The sequence below is a fragment of the Rhinopithecus bieti genome, unplaced genomic scaffold (assembly GCF_001698545.2).
Source record: "Rhinopithecus bieti isolate Rb0 unplaced genomic scaffold, ASM169854v2 scaffold_14454, whole genome shotgun sequence".
Taxonomy (NCBI): domain Eukaryota; kingdom Metazoa; phylum Chordata; class Mammalia; order Primates; family Cercopithecidae; genus Rhinopithecus; species Rhinopithecus bieti.
Window position 1 is genome coordinate 2,439,198 of NW_016808228.1, and position 19,038 is coordinate 2,458,235.

The window sequence follows — 19,038 nt, forward strand, 5'->3', positions numbered from 1 at the left end:
GAGAGAGAGAGAGAGAAAAAGACAAGAAGGACATACATCAAAATATTAAGAGTATCTGAGGACAGTGAGATTACATACAATTTTTCTTTTGTATTTCAAAATGTTCCAAGATTCTATCCTGGGCATTTATTATTTTTATACTTTTTTAAATAGTTTTTTTTTTTATTTTTATTTTTTTAATTTTTTTGAGACGGAGTCTCGCTCTGTCGCCCAGGCTGGAGTGCAGTGGCCGGATCTCAGCTCACTGCAAGCTCCGCCTCCCGGGTTCATGCCATTCTCCTGCCTCAGCCTCCCAAGTAGCTGGGACTACAGGTGCCCATCACCTCGTCCAGCTAGTTTTTTGTATTTTTTAGTAGAGACGGGGTTTCACCGTGTTAGCCAGGATGGTCTCGATCTCCTGACCTCGTGATCCACCCGTCTCGGCCTCCCAAAGTGCTGGGATTACAGGCGTGAGCCACCACACCCGGCCGGTGATAGTTTATTTTAAAGGAAAAGAGTTCCCCAGTAATTTTGCGAGTTATTTCCTATACTGTTTCACACCCATTTAATATTAGCAAAGGTAATGGAACATCTTTTGCCATAGAAGACTCTCAATTATGTTTTAATATAAGTGAGGCAGTTTTCCAGTTGCCTTTAAAAATAGCAAAAAGAGCCAGGTGTGGTGGCTCATGCCTGTAATCCCAGCACTTTGGGAGGCTGAGGTGGGTGGATCATGAGGTCAGGAGACTGAGACCATCCTGGTAAACAGGTTGCAGTGAGCCGAGATCACACTGGTGCACTCCAGCCTGGGTGACAGAGCAAGACTCTGTCTCCACAGGAAAAGAAAAAAAAAAAAAAGTATTCCAGATGATCGCTACACATAGTAAAGTCTGAGAAACACTAGTGTTGTGAAAGATCAAGCCAAGACAGTAGGTTTAGAAAAAGATCATAATTCTTAATCACCAGGCTACAGAATAAGCTGGCCGGGTGCGGTGGCTCCCGCCTGTAATCCCAGCACTTTGGGAGGCCGAGATGGGCAGATCACCTGAGTTCAGGGGTTCAACACCAGCCTGGCCAACATGGAGAAACCCCATCTCTACTAAAAATACAAAAATTAGCAGGGCGTGGTGCCCTGTGCCTATAATCCCAGCTACTGGGGAGGCTGAGGCAGAATAGCTTGAACCCGGGAGGCGGAGGTTGTGGTGAGCCGAGATGGCACCATTGCACTCCAGCCTGGGCAACAAAAGCAAAACTCCGTCTCAAAAAAAAAAAAAAGGAATAATTATTTTATTAAAAGAAAATAATTCTTTATAAGGAAAGGGAATGGTGGAAATCAGAAGAAGGCAAAGTTGGCAAGCTCCTGACTTACAATAAAGACTGAATGCCAGGAGGGAAACAGGAGAGATGAGGCAGGCCTAGGGCGAAGGCAGGTCATGCAGAGCCTGTGTATTACAGCCTCACTGCTCAAGGTGTGGTTCTCAATTCAGCAACACAGGCATCACCTAGGAGTTGTCAGAAATGCAGTGTCATGCCCCATCACAGACCTACTGAGTCAGAATCTTCCCTTTAACAAGATTCCTAGTAATTCAGATGGACACCAAAGTTCAGGAAGATTACACTAACAAATTTATTTTCAGGACAAAATCCTATGGGGAATCATAAAGGAATTTCAAGCTAGGTAGTGGCATGATCAGATATGTGCATTACAAAGAATGAAAAAAAAAATTATAGAAAGTAAGACCAAAGATTGCTTAGGAAGCTGTTTCAGGAACCAGGAAAGAATAAGGGACCAAGCCAAGCATGGTGGCTCATGCCTCTAATCTCAGCACTTCGGGAGGCCAAGGTGGGAGGATCACTTAAGCCCAGTAGTTCGAGACCAGCCTGGGCAACACAGTGAGACCCTGTTTCCAAAAAACAAAAAATTAGCTAGGTGTGGTGGCATGCAGTTACTATAGTGCCAGCTACTTGGGGGGCTGAGGCAGAAGGATTACTTAGCTCACAAGGTTGAGACTGCAGTGAGCTATGATCACGTCACTGCACTCCAGCCTGAGCAACAGAGCAAGACCCTGTCTCAAGATTAAAAAAAAAAAAAAAAAAAACAGAAAGAAAAAAAAAAGATAAGGGCCCCAAATAAAGCAGCAACAGTACTAGGAAATGACTGATTAGGTGGGGTGAAGGGGTGCAGGGGAAGGTAAATCAAGACTATTTCTAAGTTTTGTGTTTGGGTTATTGGAGGGATATTGATGTCATTCACCAGACAGGAAAAAGAAATAACAACAATTACAGTAGCTAACATTTCTTAAGTATGTGCCAGGCATTATGCTAAGTTCTTCCCATGAACTATCTCATTTAATCCCCATAACAACCCTATGAAGTAAGTATTATCCCATCATATAGATGAAGAAACTAAGACACAGAGAAATTAAATCAGGTAGAGTAGTATGAAGAAGGAGGGAGGAGATGACAATCGATTTTGAATATGCTGGGTTTGGGGTGCTTGTGAAGATGTCCACTAGGCAGTTGTCTGTAGGGATCTAGGTTTGTAGGGAGAGCAAGCAGACTGGAAACAGGTTTGGAAGTCATCAGCACAGGGCTGGCACCTGACTCTTCAGGACTGGATCAGGCCACAGTGGGAGGGAGTGTAGGTCAAGGACAGAGCCCAGGAACGTCAATATCTAAGGTGCAATAGGAGGTAAGTGAGCTTATGAAGACAAGAAAGCAGACAGAGAGAAAAGAGAATGACAGCTGTAACAGCAACAACAGTAATAACTAATACTTGTAAGAATTTACTAAATACCGGCCGGGCGCGGTGGCTCACGCCTGTAATCCCAGCACTTTGGGAGGCCGAGGAGGGCGGATCACGAGGTCAGGAGATTGAGACCATCCTGGCTAACACGGTGAAACCCCGTCTCTACTAAAAATAGAAAAAATTAGCCGGGCGTGGTGGTGGGCGCCTGTAGTCCCAGCTACTCGGGAGGCTGAGCCAGGAGAATGGCGTGAACCCAGGAGGCGGAGCTTGCAGTGAGCCAAGATTGGGCCACTCCGCTCCAGCCTGGGCGACAGAGCAAGACTCCGTCTCAAAAAAAAAAAAAAAAAAAAAAGAATTTACTAAATACCAGTCACTATTCTAAGCATTTCTTAATATATTATAACTGAGTCATCGTTAAAACCACATAAGGTAGGTTTTATTATCATCACTATAAAGATAAGGAAATTGAAGCATAAAGAGGTTAAGTGGCTTAAGGACACAGAGAAAGTGAATAGCAAAACCAGGATTGAAACCAAGATCCAGTATCTAGGTGTGGATTCCACGCCCTTGACTTCTGTGATGTACTGCCTCGCTTTCAGGACCCTGGGAGGGGTGGAAGGCAAGGAAGGAAACAGTTGCAACAAAGCCCTCAGAATAGCATCTGGCCTACAGTAAAGCCTCAGTCAATATTAATCACTATTACTTGATAATTTACTGCCATGGAACCACACATTTGACTGAGCCACAGTTTTTAGAAGAAAACAAGTAATAACTATATAAGGTTAAAAAAAAATCAAGGTTTTAGTGGAGGAAGAAAAGCAACTTCCAAGGCTGCTAAGGCTTTCAACTCAGTTTCCTATGCCTTTAATGTCTAAGGCTCCACACAATCAACCCCTGTCCCGGTCTGTGGCTACTGCCGTGATTCTAGTCCTTTGGAAGGGCTGCTATGCACAGCAATGACCTGAAGGCCTCACTAATCCCAAAACACTTTCTTACTGCTATAAAGATTCCATTCTAGGGCGCTCCTTTAGCATTGGGCATATTTTGCTCCATTCTAATTGTGTTACAAAGCAGGTAGTTGATGCTGAAGGACTCTCAGGTTCTCAACTGTCCCCGAAAGCAAATGCATAGCCTCCTCCAGACACTGTTAATTTGTTCTAATTAGGAGGACATGTCTACTATGTCCTGATAACATATTATCAGGTAATTTTCAAACTAAAATTATATCATGTATAGTAATTCAGAAGCTTCATATTTTTTCTCTTTTTAAAATTCTTTCTAGTTCAATTATTCTCTCTGGCACAGATTCATCCAAGATCAAGAAACAGAGTGAATAAAACCAACAATAATGACAATGGTCAGAAAAAGAAGCAGTCTCAATTTCCAAAAGGTTAAATTTTTGAAATGAACTTATATGTTTCTAGTCTAAGAAAATTTCTCAAAACAGAATAAAGATATTAAAAGGCAGAAAGCATCTTCTAGAAGTGGGACATCTGGTCACCCTATCCCCTCAGGCAATGCACATAAAGAGTGCTATTTTTAAAAAGAAGTGAATGTGAATGCCCTATCCTGCATAAATACAAATGCTAATTATTGCTACGGAGATTTGAATTCTATAATTAACTAAAACTGACTAAGCAGACTTATGAACAAAGATGCTCACCATAGCATATCACTTCCATTAGTGAAAAATGCCCAGCAGTAAATACATTTTGGTATACCCAGATGATTGAATATCATGCTCCCATTAAAAATATTTTCAATGGGCTGGGCACGGTGGCTCACACCCGTAATCCCAGCACTTTGGGAAACTGAGGTGGGCAGATCACCTGAGGTCAGGAGTTCAAGACCAGCCTAGCCAACATGGTGAAACCTCGTCTTTACTAAAAATACAACTTAGCCAGGCATGGTGGCAGGCGCTTGTAATCCCAGCTACTCCGGGCACCTGTAATCCTAGCTACTCCAGAGGCTGAGGCCGGAGTATTACCTGAACCTGGGAGGCAGAGGTTGCAGTGAGCTGAGATCGTGCCAATGCGCTCCAGCCTGGGCAACAAGAGCGAAACTTCGTCTCAAAACATACATACACAGATATATTTTTTCAACGAATATTTATTGATATAAATTCTCACAATACATATTAAGTTTAAAAATTATTTTAAAAATCATTACCACTTGTGAATATAGACAAAAGACTTAAAATCAATAGTTGACAATGATTATTTCTAGGTGGCATAGTTTATTTTAACTTTCTTCCTTTATATGTTCTGCATTATTCAAATAATCCAGATTAGCTACAAGGCATCACTTCTATAAGCAGAAAAATAATGCTTATAAATCAACTTTTTAAAAAAGTTTTCCCAATTAATCCTAATTTCCCAATTAACTTCTTCCTCCTTGTTCTTACCCTAGTTGAAGGCTTATCATCTAGTTTAGTGGTTTCAAGGGTATGTGTGATTCTCCCCCATCCCCACCACCCCAAGAGATATCTAGCAATGTCTGTAGGCAATATTGGTTGTCACAACTAGGGATGTTGGGTGCTACTGGATCTCGTAGATAAAGGTCAGAGATTTGGCTAAACATACTACAATACACAGGAGAGCCACCCCTCCCACAAAAAAAAAAAAAAAAGAATTATCTAGCCTACTATCAGTGGTGCAGAGGTTGAGAAATTTTGGTCGAGGATGAAAAAAATTAGTATAAACAGTACGAGTGGGTTAAAATGCAATAGTAACTCTAAGGGGCTTAACTTTTTCATTTCTAAAATAAGAAATGCACATTCTGACTTTATGAAAATTTAATCTAGGTTGTGGACCAAAATTCCTTATTATTAAGATATACATTTCCCAATTTTACAGACGTCTCCAGAAGAATTCTGCTCCCAACCCAACCATGCTGCTTATCAAACTAGAAGTAAGATTTTTTTTTTTCTGAGTTTAAGCATAGAGAGACCAACCCTGTGTAAAAGTTGTTTAAGTACTGGCAGAAAAATGTTTTAAGGTGAGATCATATCTTTAAAGGAATATCCAGTCATCTTACTGTAATGTAGACCAGTATGGTAAGCTAAAAAACTAAGGTTGAACTAGTCTAGTCTAACTAGTCTAACACAAAAGTGTTTGTTTGAAACACACTCACATACACAGAAAATGATTTATGCAAACTTGTAAAAAATTACTTTGTGATGTCAGATCAGGGAGTGGTAATAAAGCAAAAGCAAAAATGAAGTTCCCTCCTCAATCTAAGTTATGAAGAAAAGACTCACTCTTTTTTATTTATTTATTTATTTATTTTTTTTTTTTTTGAGACGGAGTCTCGCTCTGTTGCCCAGGCTGGAGTGCAGTGGTGCCGTGCCATCTCCGCTTACTGCAAGCTCCGCCGCCTCCTGGGTTCACCCCATTCTCCTGCCTCAGCTTCCCCAGTAGCTGTGACTACAGGCGCCCGCCACCACACCCGGCTAATTTTTTTGTATTTTTGGTAGAGACGGGGTTTCACTGTGTTAGCTAGGATGGTCTCAATCTCCTGACCTCATGATCTGCCTGCCTGGGCCTCCCAAAGTGCTGGGATTACAGGCATGAGCCACCGCACCCGGCAAAAGATTCACTCTTTAGTAACCTATTTTATTCCATTATAGGAGTAGGGTGTATATATACTTGCTTATAACAAATCACAACAGGGCAGAAGGGGCGGGTAGATAAAATTAAATAGTAGGGGGATAAAGAAGATGAACAGGTGGGAGGAAGAGAACAGAAGACAGACTACCACCAGACATGAACACGGGATGACGGACAGACAAAAAGAAATTTTGCACAATTCTGCTTCCCGGGCTCAAGCAAATCTCCTGCCTCAGCCTCCCGAGTAGCTGGGATTACAGGCACACGCCACCATGCCCGGCTAATTTTTGTATTTTTAGTAGAAAATTTCACCATGTTAGCCAGGCTGGTCTCAAGCTCCTGACCTCATGATCTGCCTGCCTTGGCCTCCCAAAGCGCTGGGATTACAGGCGTGAGCCACCGCACCTGGCCTGGCTTTTATTTTTCAATCCAAAATAATTCTGTAGGGGAAAGACACCTAATGTCCCCTGGTCAAGAAAAATCTCCCATTCTTCTGCTCAAAGATCAGAAAAGAAGGGGTAGAATTCAATGACTATCATTTTCGGTGACCTATTCATAGCCGACAGGCACTGAGGGTAGTTGTTTATTTTGTCTACCTAGCACTTTTCCTTCCAATGGCGAACAGCTCACAGCCATCCTATGAGGTTGGAGTGAAACTATCAATCATGGTGCGCTGTCCTCCCCCAGGCCTCTGGGGTGAGCACAGACTTGACCACTCATGGTGCTCCTCTCCTACTGCCTAGAGGCCACAGTGAAAGAAGGCACGTGACCAGAATTCCTCTCTGAGGCTCTCTTCCTCCAGCCCCAGTACTGTAAGATCACGTGATCTACAGGTGCCACTGACCATCTTTTCACCCCTAAAAAGAGCTGTCCTGAGGATGAAACCAATGTCAGACAGCATGTGAAAGTCAGTGAAGAGAGCCCCAAAGACCATGTCTGAGCCTTGATTCCAGCCATGCCTAGATTTTTAAGTCACATGAGCAAATAAACTCCTTTTTGGCTTGAGTTGGGTTTCTGTTTCTTCCAACTAAAACAGCTATGGCTGGTAAACTGATTGACACTGTTAAAGAGAGGTTTGGTAAGTCAGTGTGCCAAATCTCTCATCCATAAATTACCCAGGCCCTCTCTATTTACATCCTGTATCTCAGCTAATATCATAACTTGAGGTAATGACTTTCAGAAATGTAAAACTTAAAGTTGAAAGTAGAAATTCATTTAAAATGGCATATATTGATTTGTTTCAAGATCTAAAACATATCCCTACTAAACTGAGATTTGATGTTACAAACTTTCACTATTCTGGATGTCAAATAGTATACTGTAGGGCTGGGCACGGTGGCTCATGCCAGTAATCCCAGCACTTTGGGAGGCCGAGGCAGGCGGATCACGTGGTCAGGAGTTCGAGACCAGCCTGACCAATATTGTGAAGCCCTATCGCTACTAAAAATACAAAAATTAGCCAGGGGTGGTGGCACATACCTGTAGTCCCAGCTACTTGGGAGGCTGAGGCAGAAGAATCACTTGAACCCAGGAGGCGGAGGTTGAAGTGAGCCGAGATGGTGCCACTGCACTCCAGCCTGGGTGACAGAGCGAGACTCCATCTCAAAAACAAAAAAAACCACTCTACTGTATTCCCAGCTCACCTTCATCTTTCTAAACTAGAGAGTTCTACACTTTTAATCTGTCTAGCCTCTTCACTGCCCTGATCATTTTACTTCTCCTATTCTGAAATTTCTCTGGTTTCCGGTATATTTATCAAGAAGTAGAAACACCAACCACACACGCAGGATTCCTGGCCAGGTCTATATGTTTTTGTATATGTGACAAAAGATGGACAAAAACCTATCTTTTTTGTGCATGCAGTCTCCCTCTAGTCCAGCATCTTGCCCACATTTTTGGCCACAGAAATACATTAGGCCAAAGGAGGTAGACACATGGTCCTCACGAACATTCATGAATACTTAGTGCATTATGTACAATGCACTTCTCCCTTGATTTCAATCAAATTTAGAATCATTATTTTGAAATCAAAAAATAATTACATCATCCCTAAGTTTTACAATTGGCAAAAGCCTTTGCTGTACAGGGAGATACTTAATGCTAATGTCTGCTAGTTAAAAAGAATTCCAAGTGAGGAGGGCTTAGAAGAGAAATGGAGAATGCCTGGGGCATGAAGAAGCCAGGGATAAGTTTCTGCAAAGTTTAGGTTGTATCAGCACAAACTCAGACTGACGTTACAACCAAGACAGATGGGGAAGAGGAACTGTTAAAGGGCAAAATTAACCAAAGGGCATTTCAGAAGGCATCAAAGGCAGACATCATTAATAAAGGCAAAGTGGTCAGTGTGTGAACGAAAGATTAAACAAAAGTCATTTAAACTCCTTTTACATCCACTTCCGCCTCCCACTGAAAATGAAACTCCACAGCCATGACCTCCAATGCCAGGCCTTTGTAGTAAGTATCTCTATTGGTTGGGCTAAGGTGGAACCATAGCATTCATTTCCGAAAAACCAAAAAGAAAAAACTTCCTTCTGCCCTAATGAGCAAGCATAACTCCAGTAAACTCCTTGAAGATGTTGGGGAAGATAAGAGACTAAGCACAAGGGAACATTAGGGGTGATGGAAATGTTCTGCATCTTGTTTGTGGTGGTGGTTACATGACAGAATATATGTCAAAACTCATCAAACTGTACACTTAAAATGAGGGACTTTTCATGTATATTATACCTCAATAAAGTTGATGCAAGATTGGGAGTGGGGTGGTGCTGGGGAGGAAAGGACAACTCCCCAGGAAGACAAATAGAACAAGTCTAGGAAGACCACTGTAAGATGGAGGACATGCCTTCGGGTGGGGTGGAAGAAGTGGAATTGCTCATGTAATATTTTGCCTACCGCCAGACCTTACTCCATAGATCAGTCAGAAGTTTATACTTCCAGCAGTACCTCGTACTTCACTGGGAATTGCCTGAAGTGAAGACAAATACAACCAAGTCTATCCTCTAGTGGACCACGTACTCCTGAATTCTCCCAATGGAGGCAAAATTCATCATAAAACAAAAAACAGAGAAACTAAATTACCTTCTGAGGTAAGAAGTAAGGCAGATCATCTCTCCCCTCCCACATTCTCCCCTACACATTCCCTGTCACCCCTCCCCTGAGGTTGTTGTTAAATCCCTGGAAGCCCATTCATAAACCTTCCTCCAGTTCTCTTTCATTATTTAAAAAAAAAAAAGCTAAAAGTACCAGTAAGATTCAAACTATGTGACGGCAGCAATTCTCATTAGAATCAGAACCTCTCTGTAATAGTTTCTGGGCAATACACAAAACTTTCACACTTCAAGAAACAGTAACAAATTTCAAGGGGAAACAATGGGCATTTTGCTTTGTCAAGCTGTGTAAAAAAGTATTTCTTTAAGAAGTAAGATTCCGGCCGGTGCGCGGTGGCTCAAGCCTGTAATTCCCAGCACTTTGGGGAGGCCGAGGCGGGTGATCACAAGGTCCAGGAGATTGAGACCCTCCTGGCTAACACGTGAAACCCGTCTCTACCAACTACAAAACGCCGGGCGCGGTGGGCGGTGCCTGTATCCCCCAGCTACTCCGGAGGCTGAGGCGGGAGAATGGCGTAACCCGGGAGGCGGAGCTTGCAGTAAGCCGAGATCGGGCCACTGAACTCCAGCCTGGCGACACAGCGAGACTCCGCTCTCAAAAAAAAAAAAAAAAAAAAAAAGAAAGAAAGAAGTAAGATTCAAGTTCCACAGAGGAAGTCAAAATTTGTGATGAAGCAGGAATTAACTTTCAGTTTCCAAGGCTGGAGCTACTGGTATTATTTCAACCTACTCCTGCTCCTTCCCATCCTATATGTAATCCATCTCGGAGAGACCTGTCTCTCAAATTTGTCCTCTTCTTTCCCACACCTTCTGCCCCTGCCTCAGTCCACCAGACCTTCATCACTTCACACTTTGTTTCCTGAAAGTTTCCTGGTCTCCCTAGCTCCCAGTTATATTACTCATCCTGTTCAACATGCCTGAAAATGTGTTTACTTGTTTAACCACATCTTTATACCCTGCTTCGTCCCTACAAGTGGACTAATCATGCCAAACCATTATTTTCATTCCATCCCTCCCCTGTTTAAGTATTCATTCAACAAATATTCAATGAGCAGCTATTCTGTGTAAGACACTGTGCTAGGCTCTACAGGAGGTAAACAAAACAGCATCTCAGGAGGCTTACAGTATGGTGGGAGTGGTAAACATATACACAGATACAGTAACCATAATAAGACAGAAACATGTTTGGGACATTAAGATAGAGAAAAAGAGTACTAGTGGAAGTTCCAAATCTGAGCTATCAGCTGGATGTCAATTGAAATTAGAATTGATATAGAAAAAGTCGAATATGAAAGACAAGAAAAAAAGATATGGAGGTTTCCAAGCTGAGGAACTAGGAGAACAGCAATGCCTTTAACAGGCCTAGGAACACCAGGAGGAAATTCAAATGGAAAGGGCGTGACAGGAGACTTGAGGACAGCTAATGTCCTTGCCAAACTCCGAGTCAGGGCACATGATCAGAGATGAGATTTCTGTTCCTCTTTAAGATGTTGAAAGCAGTCTGAGAAATACAGTCTCAACATGAAACTATTAGAATTTCCAGGATCAATAGTTTGAAGAGACGGTGCCATAGAATATAAAAGTGGATCTATCCCAGAAAAAATCTAGGCCATGTGGCTCCTGTACATATGAGAGGATATGTTGGGAATCGAAAGTTACACATATACAATCTACCAACCTTAAGAGCAGTTTCATCTAGGCAAGTTAACATGCTTTGCAATGTGGAATTTTAGATTGTCTTTGCACTGTTACAATACTCAGCATCTTAGCACACATGGGAACCTCCTAATCAAACAGCTTCAGGTAAAAACAAAACAGAAAAGTAAACAAAAAAATTTAAACTTTTTTAAAATTAAAAATAAGCCAGGCATGGTGGCTCATGTCTGTAATCTCAACACTTTGGGTGGCCGAGGCAGGAGGATCACTTGAGCTGAGGAGTTAGAGACCAGCCTGGGCAACATAGCAAGACCCTGTCTCTATAAAAAGTACAAAAATTAGCTGGGTGTGGTAGCACGTGCCTGTAGATTCAGTTACCCGGGAAGGTGAGGTGGGAGGATGGCTTGCGCCTGGGAGGTCGATACTGCAGTGAACCATGTTCACACCACTGGACTCCAGCCTGGACAACAGAGCAAGACCCTGACTCTAAATAAATAAATAAATAAATAGGCTGGATGTGGGGAGCTCATGCCTGTAATCCCACACTATTGGAGGTGGAAGCAGGAGGATCACTTGAGTCCAGGAGTTTAAGACCAGCCTGGGCAACATACTGAGACCATCTCTAGAAGAAATTTAAAAATTAGCTGGGTGCATAACTGTGGTCCCAGTTACTCTTGAGGCTGAGGTGGGAGGATAGCTTGAACCCAGGAGTTAAAGGCTACAGTGAGCCATCTTCACTTTCACTGCACTCCAGCCTGGGTGACACAGTGAGACCCTGTCTCAAAAAAAAAAATTTAAAATTAAAAAAATAAAATAAAACCGCTTCAGGTAATCTTGACCATTCTACAGCATTTATGGTGCTATCCATGGTGTCTGGGAACATGATGAGAGGAGGAATAGCATGCCATTCATTATAACGCTGCCAGTAATCCTTCTAGGTCTAACTGATAAACCCCACTCCACAAATGTAGAATTGCTTCTAGTTATCAAAAGCACTTATGGGTGATGTATGATATAAATATCCACTGACAAGTCAAGACTAGCAAATATTTTCAAAATCAGAAGCAATGAGATATCATAGTTTCCTTCAATTCTTTTGGGAGTAAGGCAGGTTGACCCACAAACAAATCAACATACTACTGTGTGAATAAACCAAAAACCATTGAATAGTACACTTTAAATGGTGAATTATATGGTATAAGACTCACATTTCAATAAAGCTGTTATTTTTAAAAATCAACAAAACATGTTTTAACCAAAATATTAGTTTCCAGAAATGTATCCCAAGAACCTAGCTATTGCCCTCAAAACGTTTATACTGCAGGAAATTTTGACAAAATGGAAGCCTTGTTAAATTGCTGTGACAAAACCATTATCATTCTGGCTAAAAAGAAGAAACTGAACAGTCTCTTGTCCTTCACTGTAATAGGAACTGATCTGTATCACACATCAAAATCTGCCCTTAAGATCTGAATGACGGCCGGGCGCGGTGGCTCAAGCCTGTAATCCCAAAGTGCTGGGATTACAGGCTTGAGCCACCGCGCCCAGCCTGGGGACTGAGTTTTAGGGTTTTAGTCTGCAAGTTTCTGCATGGTTTGAATCTTTTATAATTAAGTATCTCTACAATAAAAGCCAAATATATAGAAGCAATATATATTCATTGAAGAACAGAAAATTTGAAAACTAATCCCTAGAGAATAACTCCTTATAATTTATATTTCTCTCACACGCAAAATTGTCTATAAAGAGAAAACACATCATACATAATTCTGTATCATTTTGCTTAACATTACTGCATGAGTCCTGTCTAAGGCTATTACATGTCTTTTGAAAAGATAGTTTTAAAACATTCCATTTTATGACTATACAATAATTTATCCATCTCCCCATTGTTAGCAATTGTTCACTATTTTATTATTATTATAAATGGCATTGCAGTGCCTTAGGTTAAATTTCTAGAAGTGGAATAACTGTATCAACAAATCTGATTTAAATACTAACTCTTGTTACACCATTAAAGCGTGGTCCACCTTAAAAGCATTTTCATGCAAAGCTTGGTACTTGTAAATGTTAATGGGTAGTGATCCACGCCTATAATCCCAGCACGCTGGAAGGCCAAGGCGGGCAGATCACTTGAGGTCAGGAGTTCGAGACCAGCCTGGCCAATGTTGTGAAACCCCTTCTGTACTAAAATACAAAAGAAAAAAGAAAAAAGAAAAAAATTAGTCGGGCGTGGTGGCACATGCCTGTAATCCCAGCTACTCTGGAGGCTGAGGCAGAATTGTTTGAACCTGGGAGGCGGAGGTGGCAGTGAGCTGAGTTTGCACCACTGCACTCTAGCCTGGGTAACAAGAGTGAAACTCCATCTCAAGAAAAAAAAAAAAGAAAAAATTACTTAAGCATCAAAGGTCAATACCTATCAAGGTGCTGAGAGAACAGTCATTCCCGCAGAATTTGATATCAACAGGAATTATTCAAACTTAGTTTTAAGTCATAGATAACAGATAAAACACCTGACTGTTCTAGACAATATGAAATATCTTTTGGGTGACCTCTGGTTAGAATTTTGAAAACTGTTTTAAGAAGTGCAATTTTCAGCAAGTAAATGCTTTACTAGTAAATTTGTTTCTTTTCTCTCCAAACAAATTTAGTTCATACTAATTAGAGATTTCAGCAGCCTAAGAGCAAAAGAACTCAGTATATTTTCTATTATATTCTTATCTCCATACTTGATGAAATGAAAAAAGCTTATCATAAACATAACAACCTTACATTTGGTACTCCTAAACATTAGCTCAGATACTCTTTAGTCAATGAGTCTTTAACGCATCCCATTAGAATGACCCAAATCTCTTCACAATAATTTAAATAATCCAAATGTTTTCTACCACATTAAAACTGCAAATACCATAGCACAATCAGTCCATTAACTGCAAAAGAGATAATGACTTTGTCCCCACCCTACCTCTCCAACTTATCAGCTGCAGGACATTCTCAACACTACTGGAAATTGTGACCTGACTAAAAGGAGCGCTGCCATCTATGAATTGCCTCTGACTCAGTGCCTATGGCAGATAGGACGAGGTAGGACTCAGCACCCTTCCAGTCTCCCTCTAGTTGTTTCCTCCTACTACAGAGTCTGAAAAGCTAATCATTATTCCTCAGGGTCCCTTGAAACTAGGATTCAAATGTGAATCAGGTTCAGTCAACTAGATGCTCATGAGATGCTCATGAGACGAGATGTGGAAAGCAGATGGTGAATGAGAGTCATTTTACTGAAGTTTTGGCTATCCACAAGGATTAAGGAAATGTTGGCCATGTGCACATAATTCTCCAGTTCTCAGTCACTAACTCTGTAAGGGTCATGAATCAGCTGCAGTTGTGGGGCAAGTAGTAGTGGTTTCCTAATACCTGCATAACAGATATATGCTCTTTTCTGTGTGTGTGGTTAACTATACATAAAAGTTACCATTTTACCATTTTAAGTGTTATAGTTCAGTTTCCTTAAATACATTCAATGTTAGGGCGGGCGCGGTGGCTCAAGCCTGTAATCCCAGCACTTTGGGAGGCCGAGACGGGCGGATCACGAGGTCAGGAGATCGAGACCATCCTGGCTAACACAGTGATTTTAGTCTCTACTAAAAAATACAAAAAAAAAACTAGCCAGGCGAGGTGGCGGGCGCCTGTAGTCCCAGCTACTCAGGAGGCTGAGGCAGGAGAATGGTGTAAACCCGGAAGGCGGAGCTTGCAGTGAGCTGAGATCCGGCCACTGCACCCCAGCCTGGGCCACAGAGCGAGACTCCGTCTCAAAAAAAAAAAAAAAACTAGCCGGGCGAGGTGGTGGGCGCCTGTAGTCCCAGCTACTTGGGAGGCTGAGGCAGGAGAATGGCGTAAACCCGGGAGGCAGAGGTTGCAGTGAGCTGAGATCCGGCCACTGCACTCCAGCCTGGGTGACACAGCGAGACTCCGTCTCCAAAAAAAAAAAGATCTGAATGACATTTTTTTAAAGGGTACTTTTCAGATTTAACCACAATGTTAAATACCATAATTATGGCATGTCACTAATACATCTTTCCTTGTAATCTATCCTAGAACTTCCTTCCTATAATCCTTTGCAAGGGGAAGATCCTTGTGCTTATCCACTGATAATACTTCTAATGATTTTCCTATTCCTCTAGTAATTACAATAGTAGCTTTTATTTCTGGAATCAGCCCAATCTTCCCCATGTCCCAACCCATTCCCTAACTTCTACTAATAAGGTTATTTATGTCCCTATAGATTCAAAGTGGGTCAAGAATGTAAGAAGCAGACTGTGAGCATGTTGAGGGAAAGGACTGTATCTTGTTCACTGTTAGATCCTCTAAATATTAAGCAAAGTACCTGGCACATAGGATGCCTGATATCTATTTCCGCTTGCCATTAAGCTAAGGCCCATTCACAAAAGAATTAGCCAACAACCAACCAAGTAACCAGGCTATTAATTAGGCATAAGTGTATTTAGAAAAGGCAGTGTAAGCCCCAACTTCAGTCTTGATCTCTAAGCCATTCTGTTTTAAAATGACAAAGAGGTTAAAAAAAAAAAAATTTTTTTTTGAGACATGTTCTTGCTCTTTTGCGCAGAATGGAGTGCAGTGGTACAATCATGGCTCACTGCAGCCTCAACCTCCCAGGCTCAAGCGATCTTCCTGCCTCAGCTGATCCTCCTGCCTCAGCTCTTGAGTAGCTGGGACCACGGGCATGACTACCACGCCCAGTTCATTTTTTAATTTTTTTTTTTTTTTTTTTTGAGACCGAGTTTCCCTCTTGCTGCCCAGGCTCGAGTGCAATGCGCAACCTCTGTTCACTGCAACCTCCGCCTTCCAGGTTCAAGCGATTCTCCTGCCTCTGCCTCCTGAGTAGCTGGGATTACAGGCATGCGCCACCACGCCCAGCTAATTTTCTATTTTAGTAGAGATGGGGTTTTGCCAAGTTGGTCAAGATGGTCTCGAACTCCTGACCTCAGGTGATCCACCCACCTCGGCAACGTGTTGGGATTACAGGCGTGAGCCATCGTGACCAGCCTAATTTTTTAATTTTTTGTAGAGACCGGGTCTCACTATGTTTCTCAGGCTGTTAAAAGGTAAATTTTAAAATAGATTGTGATAAAGCTGTGACAGAAGCCCAAAACTTTACCATTTATAAATCATAACATCTTTTCCATTTTTTCTCTCAAATCATCTTGGGGGGCAAAAGCGTTCAAAATCCAACAACAATTTATTATCCTATCAGTCTCTAGTCAAGCAGCCTACTATTAGGTGGCTCAAAGATGACTGCTCACCATATACAATGAGGGGTGTCCAATCTTTTGGCTTCCCTGGGCCACATTGGAAGAACTGTGTTTGGCCACACATAAAATACATTAATGATAAATGATGAGCTTAAAAAAAATTGCAAAAAAAAAAAAATCTCAGGTTTTAAGAAAGTTTACGAATTTGTGTTGGGGCACAGTCAAAGCGGTCCTGGGCCCGGATGTGGCCCACGGGCTGCGGGTTGGACAAACTTGATGTAGAAGTGGAGGGGAGGGGCTACACAAAGTAACCAAGGAATGTTTACAGACTGATTATCTCTTCATGTGAAAATGATTTTGATATTTCTTAATATCAACCTCCTAAGTTCCTTATAAGGATTATGAGTTTATATTTTAAAACGCTTAAAACAGTACCTGGCACATAGTAAGCACCATATTAAGTGTCTGTCAAGTTACTTTTAATCAGTTTCCAATTGCATTCGTTCATACATTAGAGATCTGCAATGCCTAAAGAAATTACCAGGTTGAGAGAGAAGTTCCAATTGGATAGCCCTTAAACCTAAAACTAGAAAGAGGTCTCAGAGAATGTTTCATGCAAGTTCCTCATTTCATGGTTGAAGAAATTAATCATATATCTCATATTTGCAGAGAAATTCATAGGTTACAAAAGCTTTCACAACTATTATTGTCTAATTATCAGAACAGCTTGTAAGGGATGAAAGGCAAGTATAATTAACTCTATTTACTCATGAGGAAATCGAACCAGAAATGTTAAGTGACTTGTCCAAGGTCACAGTGAGTAAGTGAAAAGGTCCCGGCTTGAATCCAGGTCTCTCGATGCCCAGTCCAGACTTCTTTCCTCTGTAAAACACACTGCAACTTGGGCCCTGGACTTGAGTCACATTTGGAAACAATGATTCCAGTGATTACAGGACCCTAAATGAAAATTCTATTGCAAATGCTAATGTGAAAAGGCAACTCTATTAACTGCATGTAGAAGTAATCAATAGTTGGCAAAATATCTACCTACACATGGGTGTATAGTATAAAATGCCATAATTACATATATTCACAAAGGTCATCACAAATCTGCACAGCACTCAAGTGACAGTTCTCCATAATAGGCCATTCAGAGATTGCCAGACCCTGAGAATATTGATGTCAGTCTAAGAAAAGACTGCCACTTCCCTTAAATCAAACCCAGAAGGGAAAGGTTTGCCCCAGAGGATGTGAAGACATGGAGCCTAACAAGGCTCTGCGGGATTACACGCAGGTTGCAAACTCCCAGCGACAAATGAGTACCGACCCTCCCAGCCGGTGAATCAGCTCGCGTTCATCCGGCAACATCTTTCCCCGGGGCTCGCCACCCCCAGCGCAGCTAAACCGGGGAGCTAAAGGTGATACGGCCACCGTTTGTAGGATTCAAAATAGCCTCACAGAAAGGCTGGCTGGCGGTACAAGCAGCACTGCATACCAACACAAGACGTTATTTTAAGCGCGTGTCCCCATGAGAGAAACCATCCGATCTACCGGAGCAAGCATCTCCCACCCGCCGGGAATTTTCCAAAGCCAAGCAGGAGCGGAGGCACGCCCGCCCTGCTAAATCCACATGGGCCCCTTTCCACTCGGAAGCCCGCTCTGCCCCAGCTCCAGCAGCGCGGCAGGAGCCTGGGAGACCCCGAGGCGGGCCTCCCTCCGCCGCCTTAACCATCTCGCCCGAAAAGAGGAAAGTGCTGCAGCGGGCGACCGGCGGGTAGGGCCGAGGGTTCTGAAGCGCTGAAGGGGTGGCGCTGGCCCCGCCGCTCCCGCCCCTCCCCAGCCTGACAGCTGGCGGCGAGGGCCGCGCGGCCCCAGTCCTCGACGCCGGCCACGGGGCGCCTTACCTTTGTGTAGAGCTCCGACGCAGCCATGGCGGGCTCCGCGCGCCTACGCCCCCCGCCTGTGCGGAGGGCCGCACCTCGCCTGGTGCGGCCCGTCCGCCGCCGGACTAGGAAGCGCCCGCAGCCGCCGGCGGGGACAGGGCAGGGCCGGCCGGGCCGGGCGGGCGGGGCGGCCTCAAGGCCGCTGGCGGCCCCGGCGGGGCCTCGCATCACTCCCGGCTCGCCGGCGAGCAGCCGCGAGCGGCCCTCCACCTGCCGCGGGGTCCTGGGGGTCGCCGCCGCCGCTGCCGCAGCCACCTCGGCGGCCCGCGATGCTGCCGCCGCCGCAGCCGCCGCCCTGTGCATTATGGGAGCGGGAGGAGGCTGCGCTCCAGCGGGGCCACCGCGGCTGCTCTGGGCTCTCTCAGGCTCACGCTGCCTCCCAACGGCTGCGAGCACAGAGCATCATCATCATCAGCCTGCCAGCCGGCGCCGCCGCCGCCTCCCGCGCTACCGAGGCCCGGAAACCCGCCCGGGACACTGGCCCCGAGGGCGCGGCACACCCCGGGCGCACGCCCCGAAGCGAGCCCGGGACTCTGCTGCGAAGCCTGGCCCCCGTGGTAGGGCAGCCATGGCGGGGGCTGTCACTGTGTCCATGTAAAGGATGGGAACCTCGAGGCTGCTCCTCCCGTTCTTCCAAGCATTCCTAGGGAGAGGATTTAGGGGAAGCCCTCTTGGAAGACTGTAGAATAACCCAGAACTTCAGAAGAGCCTTGTCAGCAGCAGTGACCC

General features: G+C 43.7%; 1 protein-coding gene across 1 annotated transcript in view; it reads right to left on the reverse strand.

Moving 5' to 3' along the window:
- Positions 1 to 18,409, reverse strand: part of MYO5A (myosin VA) — a 228,597-nt gene extending 210,188 nt beyond the window's left edge. Inside the window, 1 exon segment of the mRNA XM_017885963.1 lies at positions 18,271 to 18,409. Within this exon segment, the coding sequence (XP_017741452.1) occupies positions 18,271 to 18,297 (27 nt within the window). The 5' untranslated portion in view covers positions 18,298 to 18,409.
- Positions 18,410 to 19,038: the final 629 nt, after the last annotated feature.